Below are 20,204 nucleotides of genomic sequence, written 5' to 3'. Positions count from 1 at the left end.
TAGCTGGGCATGGTGGCACGTGCCTGTAATCCCAGCTACTCAGGAGGCTGAGACAGGAGAATTGCCTGAGCCCAGGAGGCGGAGGTTGCGGTGAGCCGAGATCGCGCCATTGCACTCCAGCCTGGGTAACAAGAGCGAAACTCTGTCTCAAAAAAAACAAAACAAAACAAAACATCATTTGTAGGTCTAGCTGTGCTATTGTAAAGGAGAAGAAGGAAGGTCCAGCCTAGGGATTAACGTCATTGAACATTCATTCATCATTCATTCATTCATTTTGAGATGGAGTCTTGCTCTGTTGCCAGGCTGGAGTGCAATGGCACGATCTCGGCTCACTGCAACCTCCTCCTCCGGGTTCAAGTGATTCTCCTGCCTCAATCTCTTGAGTAGCTAGGACTGCAGGTGTGTGCCACCATGTCCAGCTAATTTTTGTATTTTTAGTAGAGATGGGGTTTCACCATGTTGGCCTGGATAGTCTCAATCTCTTGACTCCATGATCTGTCTGCCTCAGCCTCCCAAAATGCTGAGATTCCAGGTGTGAGCCACGGTGCCCAGCCTCAGTGAACATTCATTAAAGGTGTGTGTGTGTGTATGTGTATGTGTATGTGTGCACACCTTACATATGCTCTCTTTCCCATTTGCCATATATCTTAATTCTTCAAGTTCTTGCTCAAATGTTTCCTCCTCTTCTATGACTTGTTTTGTTTCTCCTTAATTTTACCTGTACTCTCTGAGGACACTGCTGTCAGGTTTTTATTTTCATTGTGTAATTATCCAAATAGATTTTAATGTGTTGGTGGAAAAAAAGGTATTAAATCCCTGTCCATTTTCTATCATGTTATCATAGTACCTGGCACACAGTAGATGTTCCGAAAGGCTTTTTGAGTACATTTATAGCATTTTGGTAGGAGCAAAGATATAAATAGAGTATATAAAAAGATATAGTAAGAGTAAGATAGAATTCCAGTATAAAATATGATTTTTGCCCTCAAGAAATTAACATTCTGATTGTGGAGATAACATGTATATAGATAAACAGTAGTACAAGGTTGCACAGATCATTTGCCAGGAGTGTTGGTGAGCTGTTGTCAAAACAACTTCAGGACAGGAATCATGCCTGTTTTGTTCAGAGAATTCTGCAATTGAACTGTTACTCAGTCATCCTTCTCTAATAGCTGTCTGTTCATGCTTAGATGCCTTTATTGCCTCTGGTTCACATTGCTTATTAATTAAATTATAAAATATGAAGCACTAAGAGTAAGTGAATTAAAAATTGTGGCCTACCATTCCTGTCTTAGCGTAAGACATAAATTAGAAATATAAGAAAGATTTTGATAAAATATATCTGCATCTATGAGCTGAGGCTCTGGTGAAGCCTTTTTCACTAGGGAGGCCTTCGTTATGGAGAACACGTTGGGCATGTTTCAAAATAGGTACTTTCCCCTTCTCTCTGCCAAAGACATGAGTTCCTGGCATTTCACAATGGTGACCTAGTGAGGTGTCTGAAGGTAAAAATCTCTAAAAGTGTAGTGGCTCCCTAAGGAAGACTGTGGGCCCTGCAGGTTTCTCATTGTTTGGCTACTACGTACTCAACCTCTGGTAAGTCATCAAAATTACCATGGAAGTGCTTCTACCACTTTTTGGCTCCAGTGCTTCTGCTCCAGGATTATATTTTTCTGCATTTGTTTCTCCAGATTTGGGGGTGGCAGTTTGCCTTGAGACCCCAGTTCTCTGATGGGTCTAAGAAAAGTTGTTCATTTTCAGTTTATTCCTTTTTCTCTATAAGGATGAGAGTATCAACCTTCATGGTTTTTACATGTAAGTGTTGGAACCGGAAGTCTGTTTAAGATATTAATGACAAACATCTTTGTAGTCAATTATTTGAAAATAAACTGATTTTGTGCTTTCTATTGGACCATTGTTTTAGTTTTTTTTTTTTTCTCTTCACAGTTTTATAGTACATTGTAAGTAATTTGACTTTTCAATAGGTTCCAGGAAGAAGGTACATTTTGGCAGAATACATGATGCAGTAAGAGCTGGAGATATAAAGCAGCTTTCAGAAATAGTGGAACGTGGAGCCAGCATTAATGAAGTCGATGTTCTCTATAAGTTTACCCCTTTACATTGGGCAGCACATTCTGGAAGTTTGGAGGTAAGAAACTATGTATATCACTAAACTGAGATAAGTTTACAGCTATAGCAGCTTTGTAAATTTAGCAAGCAAGGCTGAGACCTTACGCTAGGTATTGCATATATTTTCAGTCATAGTCAGTTTAATATTTGGGTATTCCACTTTGCTAGGGCTTTACAACAAAATTATCCCAAAATTTAGCATCATAAAATAATGATTTATTTATACTCGTAACAAACCAAGGAGTTGGATGCCAGAGACAGCTTGTCTCTGCTGCATGATATCTGGGGCTTCAGCGGGAATATTAAAAAGCTGGGACTAGGTTCTTCTGAAGGCTTGTTCACTCAAGATGTCTCTGGCGGTTGATGCTGGTTATAGACTAGGCACTGTAAACTTTGTCCCTGTGGGCCTGTTTGTGAGGACTCCACATGTGAGCTAGTTTTTACTTCCTCACAATATGGTGATTTGGTTCCAAAGGCAAGCATAGAGGATAACTTGGAGCGGATAATATAATGAATACTTATTCTAATAGTTTTGCTTTAGTAGCATCAGATTTTTAGAAAAGAAATGATATGTTGCAGGTACATTTGAAGTCCCTAGTACCCCTCTCAGGTGCCATTCCTCTGCTTCTAACTCCAAAAATAACTATTACCCTGATTTTGTTGTTTGTTATTCCCACCTATTTTTATGCTGGTATTACATATGATTTTATAATTGTTTTGAATTCTATTTTATGTTACATAAATGACCTCACATTATGTATATTATTCTTCATCTTGCTATTTTTGTTGAACAGTATGTTTTTGAGTTTTATCCATGTGGTTACATATATGTACGGTAGTTCATTTCTTTCAGTCATGTTGTTTATTCTATTCTTAGACTGGTATCAGAGTTTATCTGTTTTTTTATTGTTGGATATATATTTGGTTTCGATTTTTAGCTAGTACCAACTGCTTAGTGAGTATTTTAATGCAAATCTGATCCTTGGCCTCTGTCCAAGGATAACTAGCACTTTTCTCATGACTGAAGGTTATGTGTATGGGGGCTTATTTTAATTTAGAAGCTGCAATAGGTCTGTTAACAGTGCAGTGTGTTTTTACCCCTACCACACACAAACATGACTTCCTTCTATGAATATGGCAGTCTTGTGTGATATCTTTTTTTTTTCTTTTCTTTCTTTTTTTTTTGGGATGATCCAGGTGAACTGTGGTGTCTTCTTAATCTGTACTTCTCTGCTTCTTGTAACCAAATCTGGTTCAGAGATTCTCCTTCTACCAGTTTATGTGCTTCCCTTAAGTGTAATTATAAACAAAGGATTTTTGCTTTGGCCTTTCAGTGGAGCCTGATGATTCTTTGTGAGCTGGTATCCCTGAGTAGGTGGTTCTCTCTGCTGTTTCCTCTCACATTCCTGTTTGATCTGCACTTTTGGAGTTTTCTGTTTTTTTTTTTTTTTTTTTTTTTTTTTTTTTTTATTGCTCTTTGCTTTTGGGTGATTTTGAAGAGAAGGGGGAAGTACTGATTTTACTCTGCCGTATTCTAATAGACATCAGGACATGTCATTTATTTCATCTCATTTCTGATGCCCTTTCAGCTTCTCTTACTACTCTCACTTAGTCTACTTTGGTTAAGTGAGTCTACTACTACTCCTCACTCACTCCTACCCTGTAAATGTAGTGTTGTTTACATTTCTCTCCTACTTTATACTTTCTCCAGTCAGTCTTTTAGACTTCTTTGGCTTTTCACTTCTACATAATTCATTAATTTGCTTTCTCTCCTGACTTTTGTATTATGTAATAGGTGCTTGATCATAGCTCATGCATATCTGAGTGGCATCTGAAATTCAATTAGTCTAACACTAAAACTGTTACACTTTCCCTGCCTTTCTTAGTTTTCCAGGGCAATAGCCTTTGAATCATCATTGAGTTGTTTTAATAGTTCATAGAAGCAAAACACATTATCATTTGTCTAGATGAAGGAACAGTTGATGATAAACATTGATGAAGTGAGAACCGGTCACTAGGTTAGTTGATTCAGGTCTGTCTTTGTCTCCTGAATTTGTCCTCCTCATCCTCATACTCATGTCCTTAAATCTAATCAATGTCATTCTTTTTTGTGTGGTCCACCTATAAAACTAAAATCTGATATTACTTAAGCCCTTGCTTAAAACCCTTTAGTAACTCTCTGTCCTCTATCGGATAAAGTTAAAGCCATTTAACATCGTAGACTTCTCTCTCTATCTCCCATTATAATTGTTTTATGTTATAGTACTGGTGACTAGTATCATTTTCCAAATTAGTCTACTGTTCCATATCATCATAGGTTTTGCACATGCCGTTTCTTTCTTTCTTTTTTTTTTTTAATGTACTTTAAGTTCTGGAATACATGTGCAGAACTTGCAGGTTTGTTACATAGGTATACATGTGCCATGGTGGTTTGCTGCACCCATCCACCCATCTTCTAGGTTTTAAGCCCTGCATGCATTAGGTATTTGTCCTAATGCTCTCCCTCCCCCAGCCCCCCACCCCCAACAGGCTCTGCTGTGTGATGTTGCCCTCCCTGTGTCTATGTGTTCTCGTTGTTCAACTCCCACTTATGTGTGAGAACATGTGGTGTTTGGTTTTCTGTTCTTGTGTTAGTTTGCTGAAAATGATGGTTTCCACCTTCATCCATGTCCCTGCAAAGGACATGAACTCATTATTTTTTATGGTTGCATAGTATTCCATGGTGTATATGTGCCACATTTTCTTTATCCAATCTATCATTGATGAGCATTTGGGTTGGTTTTAAGTCTTTGCTATTGTGAATAGTGCTGCAGTAAACATACGTATGCATGTCTTTATGGTAGAATGATTATAATCCTTTGGGTATATACCCAGTAATGGGATTGCTGGGTCAAATGGTATTTCTATTTCTAGGTCCTTGAGGAGTCACCACACTGTCTTTCACAGTGGTTGAACTAATTTACACTTCCACCAATAGTGTAAAAGCGTTCCTGTTTCTCCATATCCTCTCCAACATCTGTTGTTTCCTGACTTTTTAATGAATGCCATTGTAACTGGCATGAGATGGTATCTCATTGTGGTTTTGATTTGCATTTATCTAATTACCAGTAATGAACTTCTTTCTCATATGTTTGTTGGCCGCATAAATGTCTTCTTTTGATAAATGTCTGTTCATATCCTTTGCCCACTTTTTGATGGGGTGGTTTGTTTCTTTCTTGCAAATTTAAGTTCCTTGTAAATTCTGGATATTAGACCTTTGTGAGATGGATAGATAGCAAAATTTTTCTCCCATTCTGTAGGTTGCCTGTTCACTCTGATGATAGTTTCTTTGGCTGTGCAGAGCTCTTTAGTTTACTTAGATCCCATTTGTCCATTTTGGCTTTTGTTGCATTGCTTTTGGTGTTTTAGTTATGAAGTCTTTGCCTATGCCTACGTCCTGAATGGTATTGCCTAGGTTTTCTTCTAGGGTTTTTATGGTTTTAGGTGTTATGTTTAAGACTTTAATCCATCTTGAGTTAATTTTTGTATAAGTTATAAGGAAGGGTTTCAGTTTCAATTTTCTTTCTTTTTTTTTTTTTTTTTGAGACGGAGTTTTGCTCTCTCTCGTTACCCAGGCTGGAGTGCAATGGGACGATCTCGGCTCACCGCAACCTCCGCCTCCTGGGTTCAGGCAATTCTCCTGCCTCAGCCTCCTGAGTAGCTGGGATTACAGGCACACGCCACCATGCCCAGCTAATTTTTTGTATTTTTAGTAGAGACGGGGTTTCACCGTGTTGACCAGGATGGTCTCGATCTCTTGATCTCATGATCCACCTGCCTCGGCCTCCCAAAGTGCTGGGATTACAGGCTTGAGCCACCGCGCCCGGCCTTCAGTTTCAATTTTCTACATATGGCTAGCCTGTTTTCCCAGCACCATTTATTAGGGAATCCTTCCCCCACTGCTTGTTTTTGTCAGGTTTATCGAGTATCAGATGGTTGTAGATGTGTGGTGTTATTTCTGAGGACTCTGTTCTGTTCTATTGGTCTGTGTTCTTTTTGTTCTTTTTGCTTAGGATTGTGTTGTTTATATGGGCTCTTTTTGGTTCCATATGAAATTTAAAGTAGCTTTTTCTGATTCTGTGAAGAAAGTCAGTGGTAGCTTGATGGGAATAGTATGGAATCTATAAATTACTTCAGGTAGTAGGCACATGCTGTTTCATCTGCGTGTCTCACCTCTCCCCACTGGTTACCTGGTCGAAATCCAGGTCAGTCAGCACCTACTCGGTAAAGCTTTGTATTTTTCCTGTCCGTATCTCCCAATTAGTTACTGACTCCTTAGTGCTACCTCTGAATCTTTTAAATGTTAATAAGGGAATAATTTTAAATTTTATTTGCTATTAGATTTTGAGCTCTTTGATACCATTTGGGTCTTACTCATCTTTTTTTTTCCCCCAGAGAAATTTAACAGGTTTATTTATAATTATAAAGTTGAACCGCCGAAACTTGTTCACTGAAACATTTTAACTTGCATTAATGCTTTACGTCTCTGCATTTATATTAAAAATTCACATACAAAAGTAAATGGAAAAACTGCCAATACCTGATTTCTGTCCCCTATTTTTCCACTCACAGTCGTATACCTAGTTACCTTTTGACCCTATGGAAAAAAATTATCTAACATTCAGAACTACCAATAACAGGAAGAAGAGATTTTTTTTTTTTTTTTAGAATGAAATGTTTCCCATCATAGTGGATTCTTAAGCACACTTTCCATGTATGTGGCATGCTGGCTGGATGTATTTTGGCATAATTGTTACACATTTGGCATGGATAGCACAAAGGTTGGTGTCTTCAAAAACGCCCACCAGATAGGCCTCACTTGCCTCCTGCAAAGCACCAATAGCTGCACTCTGGAAGCGCAGATTTGTTTTAAAGTCCTGAGCAAATTCTCGCACCAGACGCTGGAAGGGAAGTTTGGGAATCAGAAGTTCAGTGGACTTCTGATAATGTCTAATTTCACGGAGTACCACAGTACCAGGCCTGTGATGATGAAGTTTCTTCACCCCTCCAATAGAGGGCACACTCTTGCGAGTGGCTTTTGTAGCCAGTTGCTTCCTGGATGCTTTACCACTGGTAGATTTGCGGGCAGTCTGCTCTGTATGAGCCATGGTATAGAGACCTCCTTACTTACCCACCTTCTCCTTCGGCTGGAGCTCAGCAAGCGAGAGGCGACACTGGCGTTGGAGAGTGACGGCGGCACAGTGGCAGCTGCAAACACAATTGAAAAAAATTACTCATCTTTTTTTTCCCACAATACTTAGCATAGTGTTTGGCATATTGGAGTCACGTCGTAGGTTCACAATAAATGTTTCTCATGTTGCTGAATTTGTTGAGTTAAATTTATGTTTATGGGAAGACAGATCCAAGATGGCCGAATAGGTGCAGCTCAGGATTGCAGCTCCCAGCAAAAGCGCGGAGGGACTACAGGGACGTTCACACAACAGCTGGGCGGAGCCCACAGCAGCTCAGCAAGGCCTCTGCAGGCAGACTGTGACTAGGCTGCCTGCTTACTGGGCAGGGCAGCCCTGAAAAAAAGCAGAAGCATGGCAGAAACTTATGAATAAAGCCCTAACTCCCTGGTACAGAGCACCAGGGGGGAAAAAAAGGCATTTATGAGTTCTGCTACAGCAGACTTAAACATACCTGCCCAGCAGCTCTGAATGAAAAATGGAGCTCACAGCTCAGCACATGTAAAGGCCAGACTGTCTCCTCAAGCTGCTCGCTGACCCGCTTATATCCAAAGAGTCACCTCATAAAGGAGAGCTCAGACTGACATCTAGCGGGTATCCTTCTGGGACAAAGATAGCAGCAGAAGAAACTGACAGCAACCCTTACTGTTCTGCAGCCGCTGAAGGTGATCCTCAGGCAAGCAGGGCCTGGAGTGGACCTCAGCAGTCCTAGAGCAGAGGGGCCTGAATATCAGAAGGAAAATTAAGAAACAGAAAGAAATAACTTTATCATCAACAAACTGGATGTCCACTCAGAGACCCAATCTGGAAGCCAACAACTACAAAGATGACAGGTGGATAAATCCGCAAAGATGGGAAGAAACCAGCGCAAAAAGGATGAAAACACCCAAAACCAGAATGCCCCTCCTCCTCCAAGGGATCACAACTCCTCACCAGGAAGGGAACAAGACTGGATGGAGAATGAGTGTGATGAATTGACAGAATCAGGCTTCAGAATGTGGGTAATAAGAAACTTCTCTGAGCTAAAAGAACATGTTCTAACCCAATGCAAAGAAACTAAGAACCTTGAAAAAAGGTTTGATGAAATGCTAACGAGAATAAACAGCTTAGGGAGGAATATAAGTGAATTGATGGAGCTGAAAAACACAACATGAGAACTTTGCAAAGCATACACAAGTTTCAGCAGCCAAATTGACCAAGCAGAAGAAAGGATATCAGAGGTTGAAGATCAACTCAATGAAATAAAATGAGAAGGCAAGATTAGAGAAAAAAGGGTAAAAAGAAACAAAATCTCCAAGAAAAATAGGACTATGTGAAAAGACCTAATCTACATTTGATAGGTATACCTGAATGTGATGGAGAGAATGAATCCAAGCTGGAAAATACCCTTCAGGATATTATCCAGGAAAACTTCCCTAACCTAGTAAGGCAGGCCAATAATCAAGTCCAGGAAATACAGAGAACACCACAAAGATATTCCTGAAGAAGAGCAACCCCAAGGCACATAATCGTCAGATTCACCAGGGTTGAAATGAAGGAGAAAATGCTGAGGGCAGCCAGAGAGAAAGGTTGGGTTACCCACAAAGGGAAGCCCATCAGACTCATAGTGGATCTCCCAGCAGAAACCCTACAAACCAGAAGAGAGTGGGGGCCAATATTCAACATCCTTAAGGAAAAGAACTTTCAACCCAGAATTTCATTTCCAGCCAAACTAAGCTTCATAAGCGAAGGAGAAATAAAATCCTTTATGAACAAACAATTACTCAGAGATTTCAGCACCACTAGGCCTGCTTTACGAGAGCTCCTGAAAGAAGCACTAAACAAAGGAAAAACCAGTACCAGCCACTCCAAAAACATACCAAATGATAAAGAGCATCGACACAATGAAGAAACTGCATCAACTAATGGGCAAAACAGCCAGCTAGCATCAAAATGGCAGGATCAAATTCATACATAACAATATTAACCCTAAATGTAAATGGGCTAAATGCCCCAATCAAAAGACACAGACTAGCAAATTGGATAAAAAGCCATTACCCATTGGTGTGCTGTATCCAGGAAACCCATCTCACATGCAAGTATACACAAAGGCTCAAAATAAAGGGATAAAGACTTACCAAGCAAATAGAGAGAGAGAGAAAAAAAAAAAAAGGCAGAATTTGCAATTCTCTTCTCTGATTAAGTTTTAAATCAGAGAAGAGGGGCCGGGCCCGGTGGCTCAAGCCTGTAATCCCAGCACTTTGGGAGGCCAAGGCGGGTGGATCACAAGGTCAAGAGATCGAGACCATCCTGGTCAACATGGTGGAACCCCGTCTCTACTAAAAATACAAAAAAGTAGCTGGGCATGGTGGCAGATGCCTGTAATCCAAGCTACTCAGGAGGCTGAGGCAGGAGAATTGCCTGAACCCAGGAGGCGGAGGTTGCAGTGAGCCGAGATCGCGCCATTGCACTCCAGCCTGGGTAACAAGAGTGAAACTCTGTCTCAAAAAAAAAAAAAAAAAAAAAATCAGAGAAGAGACTTTAAGCCAACAAAGATCAAAAGAGACAAAGAAGGACGTTACATAATGGTAAAAGGATCAATGCAACAAGAAGAGCTAAGGATCCTAAATATATATGCACCCAATACAGGAGCACCCAGATACATAAAGCAAGTTCTTAATGATTTACAAAGAGATTTAGACTCCCACACAATAATAGTGGGAGACTTTAGGACCCCATTGTCAATATTAGACTGATCAACAAGACAGAAAATTAACAAGGATATCCAGGACTTGAACTCAGACCTGGAACAAGCAAACCTAATAGACATTTACAGAACTCACCTGAAATCTACAGAATATACATTCTTCTCAGCACCACATTGCATCTACTCTAAAATTGAACACGTAATTGGAAATAAATCACTCTTCAGCAAATGCAAAAGAATGGAAATCCTAGCAAATAGTTTCTCAGACCATAGTTCAATCAAGTTAGAACTCAGAATTTAGAAACTAACTTAGAACCGCACAGCTTCATGGAAACTGAGCAACTGGCTTTTGAATGTTGACTGGATAAAAAATGGAATGAAGGCAGAAATAAAGATTTTCCTCTGTCTCAAAAATATATACAATGTTTGCTCTGATGCAAAAGCTCTGGACCCATTAAAAGATCTATGTTCGAGACTGAAAACTGGCTGCCTTTGAGTGAATTTCACTTAGATGTGTTTTCTTTGGCCTGCACAGTATTGGTCAAACAGAATATTTACAAACATGGATCAACATTTCACTCATAGCAACCACTGACTTTAATTTAGTAGTGTCTACACTTTACAGTCAAGAAATGTGGTCTCCAGTTTGCCACAGTTCCCACTAGTCTCTATTATTTACCCAAGAGTGAGGTCAAATGTTGTCAGGCGCTTGTGCTTTTGCTTTTCTTATACATAGATCTCTCATTCACTTAACGATACTTCTTGGGCTACAGTGGGAATTTTATGATAACAGACCAAATTTGAAAGATAAAAATGTCAGGCCAGGCGTGGTGGCTTATGCCTGTAATCCTAGCACTTTGGGAGGCCGAGATGAGTGGATTGCCTGAGCTCAGGAGTTCAAGACCAGCCTGCGGAAACATGGTGAAAACCTGTCTCTACTAAAAATATAAAAATTAGCGGGGCGTGGCAGTGTGTGCCTGTAATCCCAGCTGCTTGGGAGGCTGAGACAGGAGAATTGCTTGAACTCAGGAGGCAGAGGTTGCAGTGAGCCCGAATAGCGCCATTGCACTCCAGCCTGGGTGACAGAGTGAGACTTTGTCTTAAAAAGAAAAAAAACTAAAAATGTTAAAAACATCTACCTTATCACTTGTTAACATGGTTGTTTTCTTAGTGTCTTCATTGGCTGCTCTGGCATGGAGCTGATATCACACATGTAACAACAAGAGGCTGGACAGCATCTCACATAGCTGCAATCAGGGGTCAGGATGCTTGTATACAGGTAATAATAATTTTTTTTCAAAAAATAAAACTTTTTTAAGTTCAGTTACTTTAAGATAGCTCTGTTGTGCTATTGCTATTATTCTAATTATTTGATCCAATAGATTTAGTTTTATGTTCTAAACAAGAGCTTACTGGATTCCACAACTCAGATATTGTGATACTAAGTATCCACTTAAACAAATGGTATGAAACCAGAAATTCTTTTTTCTTTGAAGTAGTTGACTATCTGGGTTGTTTTGAGAAATCTCACTGTCATGACCAGAGTATCTCTTTTATAGCTTGCTGCTGTTGTCTGAATGTTTGTGTCCTCCAAGATAAATATGTTGAAATCTGAACCCTAAGGTGATAGTATTAAGAGGTATGCCTTTTGGGAGGTTATTAGGTCATGAGGGGTTTGCCCTCATAAATGGGATAAATGCCCTTATGAAGGAGACCTCAGAGAGCTAGTTGGCTAGACTCTTCCACCATATGAGGATGCTGTGAGAAGGCACTATCTATGTGAACGAGCCCTCACCAGACACAGAATCTGCCACTACCTTAATCTGAGACTTTCCAGCCTCCAGAACTATGAGAAATAAATTTCTGTTGCTTAAATGCTCCTCAATTTATGATATTTTGTTATAGCAGTCTAAACAGACTAAGACATTTGCCATGCCTAAAATTTCTTTTTTTTTTTTTTTTTTTTTTTTTTTTTGAGACAGAGTTTCACTCGTTACCCAGGCTGGAGTGCAATGGCATGATCTTGGCTCACCGCAAACTCGGCCTCCTGGGTTCAGGCAATTCTCCTGCCTCAGCCTCCTGAGTAGCTGGGATTACAGGCACGCGCCACCATGCCCAGCTAATTGTTTGTATTTTTAGTAGAGACGGGGTTTCACCATGTTGACTGGGATGGTCTCGATCTCTCGACCTTGTGATCCACCCGCCTCGGCCTCCCAAAGTGCTGGGATTACAGGCTTGAGTCACCGCGCCCGGCCTCTAAAATTTCTTATGTAATGTATTACCTGGTCAAGGTGACACATTAATATTTGGTGGGATCTGGTTTGTTAGAATAATTATATTTATTCAATGTATTAAAATCGACCAGAATTTGGAGGAATACAGAGTCATATTATTAAACATTGGTATTAGTTCTCATGCTGCTATAAACAAATACCTGAGACTGGGTAATTTTTAAAGAAAAAGGGTTTAATTGACACACAGTTCCACATGGCTGGGAAGGCCTCAGGAAACTTAGAATCATGGTGGAAGGGGAAGCAAACACATCCTTCTTCCCAGGGTAGCAGGAGAGAGAGAAGTGCTGAGCAAAGGGGGAAAAGCTTCTTCTTTTTTTTTTTTTTTTTTTTTTGAGACGGAGTTTTACTCTTGTTACCCAGGCTGGAGTGCAATGGCACGATCTCGGCTCACCGCAACCTCCGCCTCCTGGGTTCAGGCGATTCTCCTGCCTCAGCCTCCTGAGTAGCTGGGATTACAGGCACGCGCCACCATGCCCAGCTAATTTTTTGTATTTTTAGTAGAGACGGGGTTTCACCATGTTGACCAGGATGGTCTCGATCTCTTGACCTCGTGATCCACCCGCCTCGGCCTCCCAAAGTGCTGGGATTATAGGCTTGAGCCACCGCGCCCGGTGGGAAAAGCTTCTTATAAGGCCATCAGATCTCATGAGAATGCAATCACCCCCATGATTCTATTATCTCCCACCAGGTCCCTCCCGTGACCTGTGGGGCTTATGAGAACTACAATTCAAATGAGATTTGAGGTAGGGACACAGCCAGTCCACATCATAGTCCTTGTCTGAAGAATCCTGAGATTCTGTTTGAAGGGACAGGAGCTCTACTCAGTGAGTTACAAAACAATACAAAGCCAAGACTATGATTAAGGTTCTAATGAAAAAATATAGATGAGAAGAACTGTGTAAGGAGGAGGTAGAAGGATCATAAATGGAGGAAATCAAATATCAGCTAAGCCCAAAAGAGTGGGTTGATTTTAAAGAGGTAAATAATAAGGAAGCATTGTAGAGGCAAGGAATATGTTAGGAGCACATAAAAATAATGATGATCACTTCTTGAACATTTATTATGTGTCAGTCAGTCTCTCATTTATCAGTCTCTCATGTATGTATCAGTCTATCTTCATTTCATTCAACACAAGCAGTTCTGTGAGTTCCCTTTTTGTAGATTGCTAAACAGATTCAGAGTGTTAAGTATTTTGCCTAAGCAAGTGACAGAGCCAGGATTTGTACCTAGACTCGTCCTATTAATCTCTAAGCTATACTTCTGTAAGAAGCTCCTAACTTGGAAAATCGTGATATGTTCAGGGGATATAACATTATAGGAGTTTGACTGAGTATAGATGATTTGAGGTGTGGACTGTTAAGAACTACAATTTGGTAGACTAGTTTTGTAAAGTTGCCGCAGAAACAGAATGAATATTTTAGATTCATTTATATAGGAAAGAGAGTTCTTTCTCCTCTCCCCCTACTAACTCTGTGAATACCTGGAGAAAAAAGAGAGGCTTTGTTTTTGTTTTTGTTTTTCAATAAAGAGTCTTGCTCTGTTACCCAGGCTGGAGTGTAGTGCTATGGTCATGACTCACTGAAGCATCAACCTCCTGGGCCCAAGCGATCCTCCCACCTCAGCCTCTTAAGTAGCTGAGACCACTGCCATTCGCCACCATGCCTGGCTAATGTTGGTCGCCGGGAGAGGGGGTCTTCCTATATTCTCTAGGCTGGTATTGAACTCCTGGGCTCAAGTGATCCTCCTGCCTTGGCTTCCCAAAATGCAGGGATTAGAAATATGTACCCCTGCACCTGGCTGAGAAAATAGAGTTTTTATATACATTATATATGTGTTTGTGTGTGTGAGACTATGTTGTATATATATTTATACATACACATAAATATACAAAAACATCCACATGGACATTAACAGGGGAATGAGATAATGAAAACAGTATTTCAGGGAATTATTCTAGCAAAGTGTGTCCAGGATTACTAGGACAAAGGAAGAGTTTAAAGACGAGAAGATCAGTTAAGAGATTTTTTGCTGTAATCCAATCACAAACTAGAGAGGGTAAAATTAGGTGGTAGCAGAGGGAAAGAAAGAAAATGAGCCAAGACATCTTGCAAAGCAAACATTGACAGAGTATAGTGAAAATTCAAATTTTGAGTCAGAATAACAGATAATTGTGATGGAATGAGTAGGGAAATCGGAAAAGCAAGGAAGATTGGAAGGAAAGATGTTGAGTTTAAAGTATCTGTAGGTCATCCGGTTAGAGAAGGTCCAGGCAGTTGAAAAGGGGACTGGAGATAAAGATTACAGGAATAGTAAAGTATAAAGAAGAGTGTTAAAACCTGGGCTCGAGTGATCCTTCCACCTTGGCCTGCCAAAATGCCAGGATTACAGGCATAAGCAACTGCTCCTGGCCGGGACTAATAACTCTTTCAAGCCAATTACTCTGTATATGGTATAACACATATATAGAAACTGGGCCAATTGCAAATTCAGATAGAACCTCTTTAGATGTAGTTAGAAACTTAATTTGGAGCTTAGAACCTGTCATTTAATAATTAATTCTTTTATTGAGTCCAAAACCCTGTTAACAGAGGATTCTGCTTTTGAATTAGTGTAAGTTTAAATTTCAGTTTTATTAGGTTAGCTGTAAAGAATTTAACTTAGTGACTATTTATTTGTGCTTGTGAAAGATGTGTCTTATAAATTATATGTACATGCTAAAGTCAAAATGGAAAATCAATATTGTAAATGTCACCTAGGCAATGTTAAAAAAGACCTCAAACATTTTCTTAGCATTAGCTAAGAATTTCTTATGGTTTGCCTGTGGCACATATATAAGAGCATACATAATAACTAAGCTATAGATTAATAAATTTTCTGCCTTTGCATAATCTGCATCCACATTGATGGTGTAACATCTATACTCATGTAATGTCATTCCTATTTCTCTATTTTTAGGCTCTTGTAATAAATGGAGCAAATCTGACAGCCCAGGATGACCGGGGATGCACTCCTTTACATCTTGCTGCAACTCATGGACATTCTTTCACACTACAAATAATGCTCCGAAGTGGAGTGGTGAGTGATTCCTGTTAACATATGCTAATGTATGATCATATAGATGGAATAGCATTTGGTAGTCTAGTTATCTCTTCCTGACTTTTGAAATCTCTTATATGACTTTGGGAAACTAATTTAATTTTTCACTCTAGCTTTTCTATCTTTAAACATAGAATCAATAATTCAGACAAATCTTCTCGTCCCCGCTTCAAAACCAATTTGTATTACAAAGTACTTTAGAGGTTTTGGGTTCTTCATGCCAATTCAGAGTTTAACTGGTTAGATTACGAAGCTTCAAACAAATCTTAACCAGGTGATTGTAAATCTTTATGAATTTTTGTGTGTGTATCTGTGTTTGTTTTGAAACTCTTACATCCTAATTTAGAAAATGATTTACTTCTTTAGAAATTTTGTTTATTGCAATATTTATTATGTAGTGGTTGTAAAAAATAACTTAGAAGAAGAGAACTCCAAACATTGAAGACATTGTGGTGAGAGTTGGTGTTTCTATAGTTTGAGAAAGAGTGAAAACTTATGAAAAATTTTTGTTAACTCTGTTTATATTATCAATGATACTATTTGATAATTCAGTTTATCCTTTTCATTTTATTGATCAGGAATCTGTGACTGGTTAGATGACAAGTTCCTTTTTAAAAACTATTTTATGTGACTTGTTCTTTCGAAAAGCCTGTTTTATAAAATTTCACAAGTATTTTATTAGCTCATATATTCAAATTAGTGGTTGCAGGACATTTTTCTATTATATTAAGTGTTTGCTTTGTATTAAGAACAGCCTCCAATTCTTATTTACAGAATTAAGCTGATAGGCTTAGTGTTTTCCCTACAAAATGGAGAAAAACTGAGTCCTTGTGAATGTTACCTCTAGGACCCCAGTGTGACCGATAAGAGAGAATGGAGACCTGTACATTATGCAGCCTTTCATGGGCGGCTTGGCTGCTTGCAACTTCTTGTTAAATGGGGTTGTAGCATAGAAGAGGTGGACCACAATGGAAACCTTCCAGGTATTTTAAATAAAGCAAAATTTTAGTTTTTCACTGATGTAAACTTTTAAATAGTTGATCTTGTTTAAGAAATTTAAACTGTTGGCTAGCATGGTGGCTTATACCTGTAATCTCAGCACTTTGAGACGCTGAGGCAGGAGGATCCCTTGAGTCCAGTAGTTTGAGACCAGCCTGGGCAACATAGTGAGACACTCTCTCTCCAAGAAAAAAAAAAAGTAAAAGAAAGAAAAAAGCTGGGTGTTGTGGTATGTGCTTATAGTCCAACTTCTTGAAAGGCTAAGGTGGGAGGGTCACTTGAGCCCAGGGATTTGAGGCTACAATGATCTGTGATTATGCAGCTGGACTTCAGTGAGCCTTCAGTGGCAACAGAGTGAGACCCCATCTCTTTTTTTTTTTTTGAGACGGAGTTTCACTCTTGTTACCCAGGCTGGAGTGCAATGGCGTGATCTCGGCTCACTGCAACCTCCGCCTCCTGGGTTCAGGCGATTCTCCTGCCTCAGCCTCCTGAGTAGCTGGGATTACAGGCACTCGCCACCATGCCCAGCTAATTTTTTGTATTTTTAGTAGAGACGAGGTTTCAGCATGTTGACCAGGATAGTCTCGATCTCTCGACCTCGTGATCCACCTGCCTCGGCCTCCCAAAGTGCTGGGATTACAGGCTTGAGCCACCGCGCCCGGCGAGACCCCATCTCTTAAACAAAAAAGACATTGATACGAATTATTTTTTTAGTCCCTCACAAAACAAAGTAGTATATATGTTGATAATGAACATTTTAAAAATCTTGTATCACACTCATCTTATGTAACTTTCACGTGATTGATTTTTTTCTGGAAACATATCAGCAAAAGAGAAATTAGCAAAATTAAACATAGATTTGCTCTTCCCACCAGCTCTTTCCTTCATCTGCTATCGTTTTTTATTTTTAACATTACCTCTTTTTGCCCTGTAAACAACTTATTTCTTTTTAAATTTTTTATTTTTTTGAGACAGAGTCTTGCTCTGTTGCCTAGGCTGGAGTGCAGTGGTGTGCTCTCAGCTCACTGCAACCTCCATCTCCCAAATTGAAGTGATTCTTTTTTTTTTTTTTTTGAGATGGAGTGTTGTTCTGTCACCAGGCTAGAGTACAGTGGTGCAATCTTGGCTCATTGCAACCTCCACCTCCTGGGTTTAAGTGATTCTTCTGCCTCAGCCTCCCAAATAGCTAGGGCCATGGGCTCGTGCCACCACGCCTGGCTAATTTTTGTATTTTTTATAGAGATGGGGTTTCACTATGTTGGCCAGGATGGTCTCGATCTCTTGACCTCGTGATCCGCCCACCTCGGCCTCCCAAAGTGCTGGGATTACAGGCGTGAACCACTGCGCCCGGCCAGGTTCAAGTGATTCTTATGCGTGCTTCAGCCTCCTGAGTAGCTGGGTTTTAGGCACCTGCTGCCATGCCTGGCTGATTTTTATATTTTTAGTAGAGATTAAATATTTTATATTTCACCATGTTGGCTAGCCTGTTCTCAAACTTCCGGCCTCAAGAGATCTGCCTGCCTTGGCTTCCCAAAGTGCTGGGATTACAGGTGGGAAACACTGTCCCTGGCCCAACTTTTTAAAACAGTACTGTATCAATGGAGGATACTAGTTAATTTGAGTTAATTTGCTACTTCAGTTGTCTAATCTACAGTAAAGTAGCCAGTGGAGACCTAGGCTCTAACACTCTATCTTCTTGAAGAAGTGGTTTAGAAATTCAAAAGGATAGATCACAGTGAGATCAGAGTGAAAATAATGCTTGAATGTTAACTTAAAGAAGCAAACACACAAAGGGGAAGGGCAGAATAATAAGAACATGCCTGATCAAATCACTTTGCTATTTAGAACCTCCCTGGATCCTTGTGGAGCCTCTGATTCCTTGGCTTAGCATGCTGGACTTACATACTTTGGCTCCTACGTACCTGCATGGCCTCATCTTTCTATACCTTTACACTGCAGTCTAGGATCATTTTGCTTTTTTCATCTTTCAGCGTTCATTTAGTGAAGTCTTTTGGTATGAACTCTTAATTTTTGTGTATCTGAAAATGATTTTATTTTGTTCTCATTCTTTTTACTTTGTAGTCTGTGTTTTTTCAAAGTGTAAAATTTAAATTGAGGTACAGTATGTATTCAATTTGAATCAGGAAAGTGCCTGATTCAAATGTACAGCTCATTGAATTTTCACAGTTGAACATGTTTCTGTAACCATCATTTAGATGAGGAGTAGAATATTACTATCACCCTAAAGTCTTCCTTACATCTCCTTTTCAATTACTTTTATCCTGCAAAGTTAATTACTAACTACTAACATAAATTAGTTTTTCACTTTTTGAACTCTATGGAATAAAATAATACATGGGTGTGGTGGCTCACACCAGTAATCCCAGCACTTTGGGAGGCCGAGGTGAGTGGATCACTGGAGGTCAGGAGTTTGAGACCAGCCTGGCCAACATGGTGAAACCCCATCTCTACTAAAAATACAAAAATTGACTGGGCGTGGTCACACATGCCTATAATCCCAGATACTTGGGAGGCTGAGGTAGGAGAATCTCTTGAATCTGGGAGGTGGGAGTTGCAGTGAGTTGAGATTGCACCATTACAGTCTAGCCTGGGCAACAGAGAATGACTCTGTTTCCAAAAACAAAATATTGTTTTGTTTTTGGCTTCTTTCACTTTTTCAGATTGCTTTCAGTTGCTCCGTTTTTTCATTAACATATGGTATTATTAGTTTTTTATTAGTTTTAGTCATTCCAATGGATGTATCTCATTGCAGTTTCAAATTTACATTTTTCCTGATGACTAAAGATGTTGAACATAATTTAATAGGTTTAAAGCCTATTTGGTTATTTTCTTTTGTGAAGTACCAGTTCAAATCTTTTGCCTATTAGCTGTTGGAGTATGTCTTTTGCTTATTGAATTGTAGGAGTTCTTTATATATTCTAGATACAAGCCCTTTATCAGTTATGTTTATTACCAGTATCTTTTCATGCATATACCTTTCTAGTCTTTCTACTCTATGGCTTGCTCTTTCATTCTTTGGTATCTTTTGATAAATAGAGGTTTTAATTTTTTTTTTTTTTTTTTGAGATGGAATCTTGCTCTGTTGCCCAGGCTGCAGTGCAGTGGCACAATTTTGGCTCACTGCAACCTCTGCCTTCTGGGTCCTGAGTAGCTGGATTTACAGGCATGTGCCACCACACCTGGCTAATTTTTGCATTTTTAGTAGCAACAGGGTTTCACCATGTTGGCCAGGCTGATCTTGAACTCCTGACTTTGTGATCCACCCACCTCAGTCTACCAAAGTGCTGGGATTATAGGCATGAGCCACCACACCTGGAGAGAGGTTTTAATTTTAATGTAGTTCATTTTAATAATCTCTTCCTTTGTAGTTAGTGCTTTCTGTATCCTGTCCAAAAAAATCTTTCCTTACTCTTTGGTCATGAAGACTATTCCTTTATGGTATCTTTTAAAAATTTTATCTTTTTTTTTTTTCTTGAGACAGAGTCTTTTTCTGTTGCCAGGCGCCAGGCTGGAGTGTAGTGGCGCGATCTTGGCTCACTGCAACCTCCGTCTCCTGGGTTCAAGCAATTCTTCTGCCTCAGCCTCCCAAGTAGCTGGGAGGCGTGGACCACCATGCCCAGCTAATTTTTGTATTTTTTGGTAAAGATGGGGTTTCACCGTGTTGGCCAGAATGGTCTTGAGCTCTTGACCTCATCATCCGCCCGCCTTGGCCTCCCAAAGTGCTGAGATTACAGGCCTGAGCCACCGCAT

General features: G+C 39.8%; 1 protein-coding gene across 2 annotated transcripts in view; it reads left to right on the top strand.

Annotated features, from left to right (window-relative positions):
* The window catches only part of ANKRD42 (ankyrin repeat domain 42), a 75,299-nt gene that overhangs the window by 3,118 nt on the left and 51,977 nt on the right, over positions 1-20,204 (top strand). Inside the window, exons 2-5 of one of the 2 annotated variants that reach the window (XM_003935095.4) lie at positions 1,986-2,149; positions 11,216-11,323; positions 15,294-15,413; positions 16,282-16,417. In XM_003935095.4, coding sequence (XP_003935144.3) covers positions 1,986-2,149; positions 11,216-11,323; positions 15,294-15,413; positions 16,282-16,417 — 528 coding nt within the window. The remainder of the gene's footprint in view (positions 1-1,985; positions 2,150-11,215; positions 11,324-15,293; positions 15,414-16,281; positions 16,418-20,204) is intronic. The other variant, XM_074400385.1, reaches the window with a different exon arrangement.

The sequence above is a fragment of the Saimiri boliviensis genome, chromosome 6, assembly GCF_048565385.1.
Source record: "Saimiri boliviensis isolate mSaiBol1 chromosome 6, mSaiBol1.pri, whole genome shotgun sequence".
Taxonomy (NCBI): domain Eukaryota; kingdom Metazoa; phylum Chordata; class Mammalia; order Primates; family Cebidae; genus Saimiri; species Saimiri boliviensis.
Note: the sequence above shows the minus strand (reverse complement) of the source record. Positions and strands in the feature narration are given on the sequence as shown.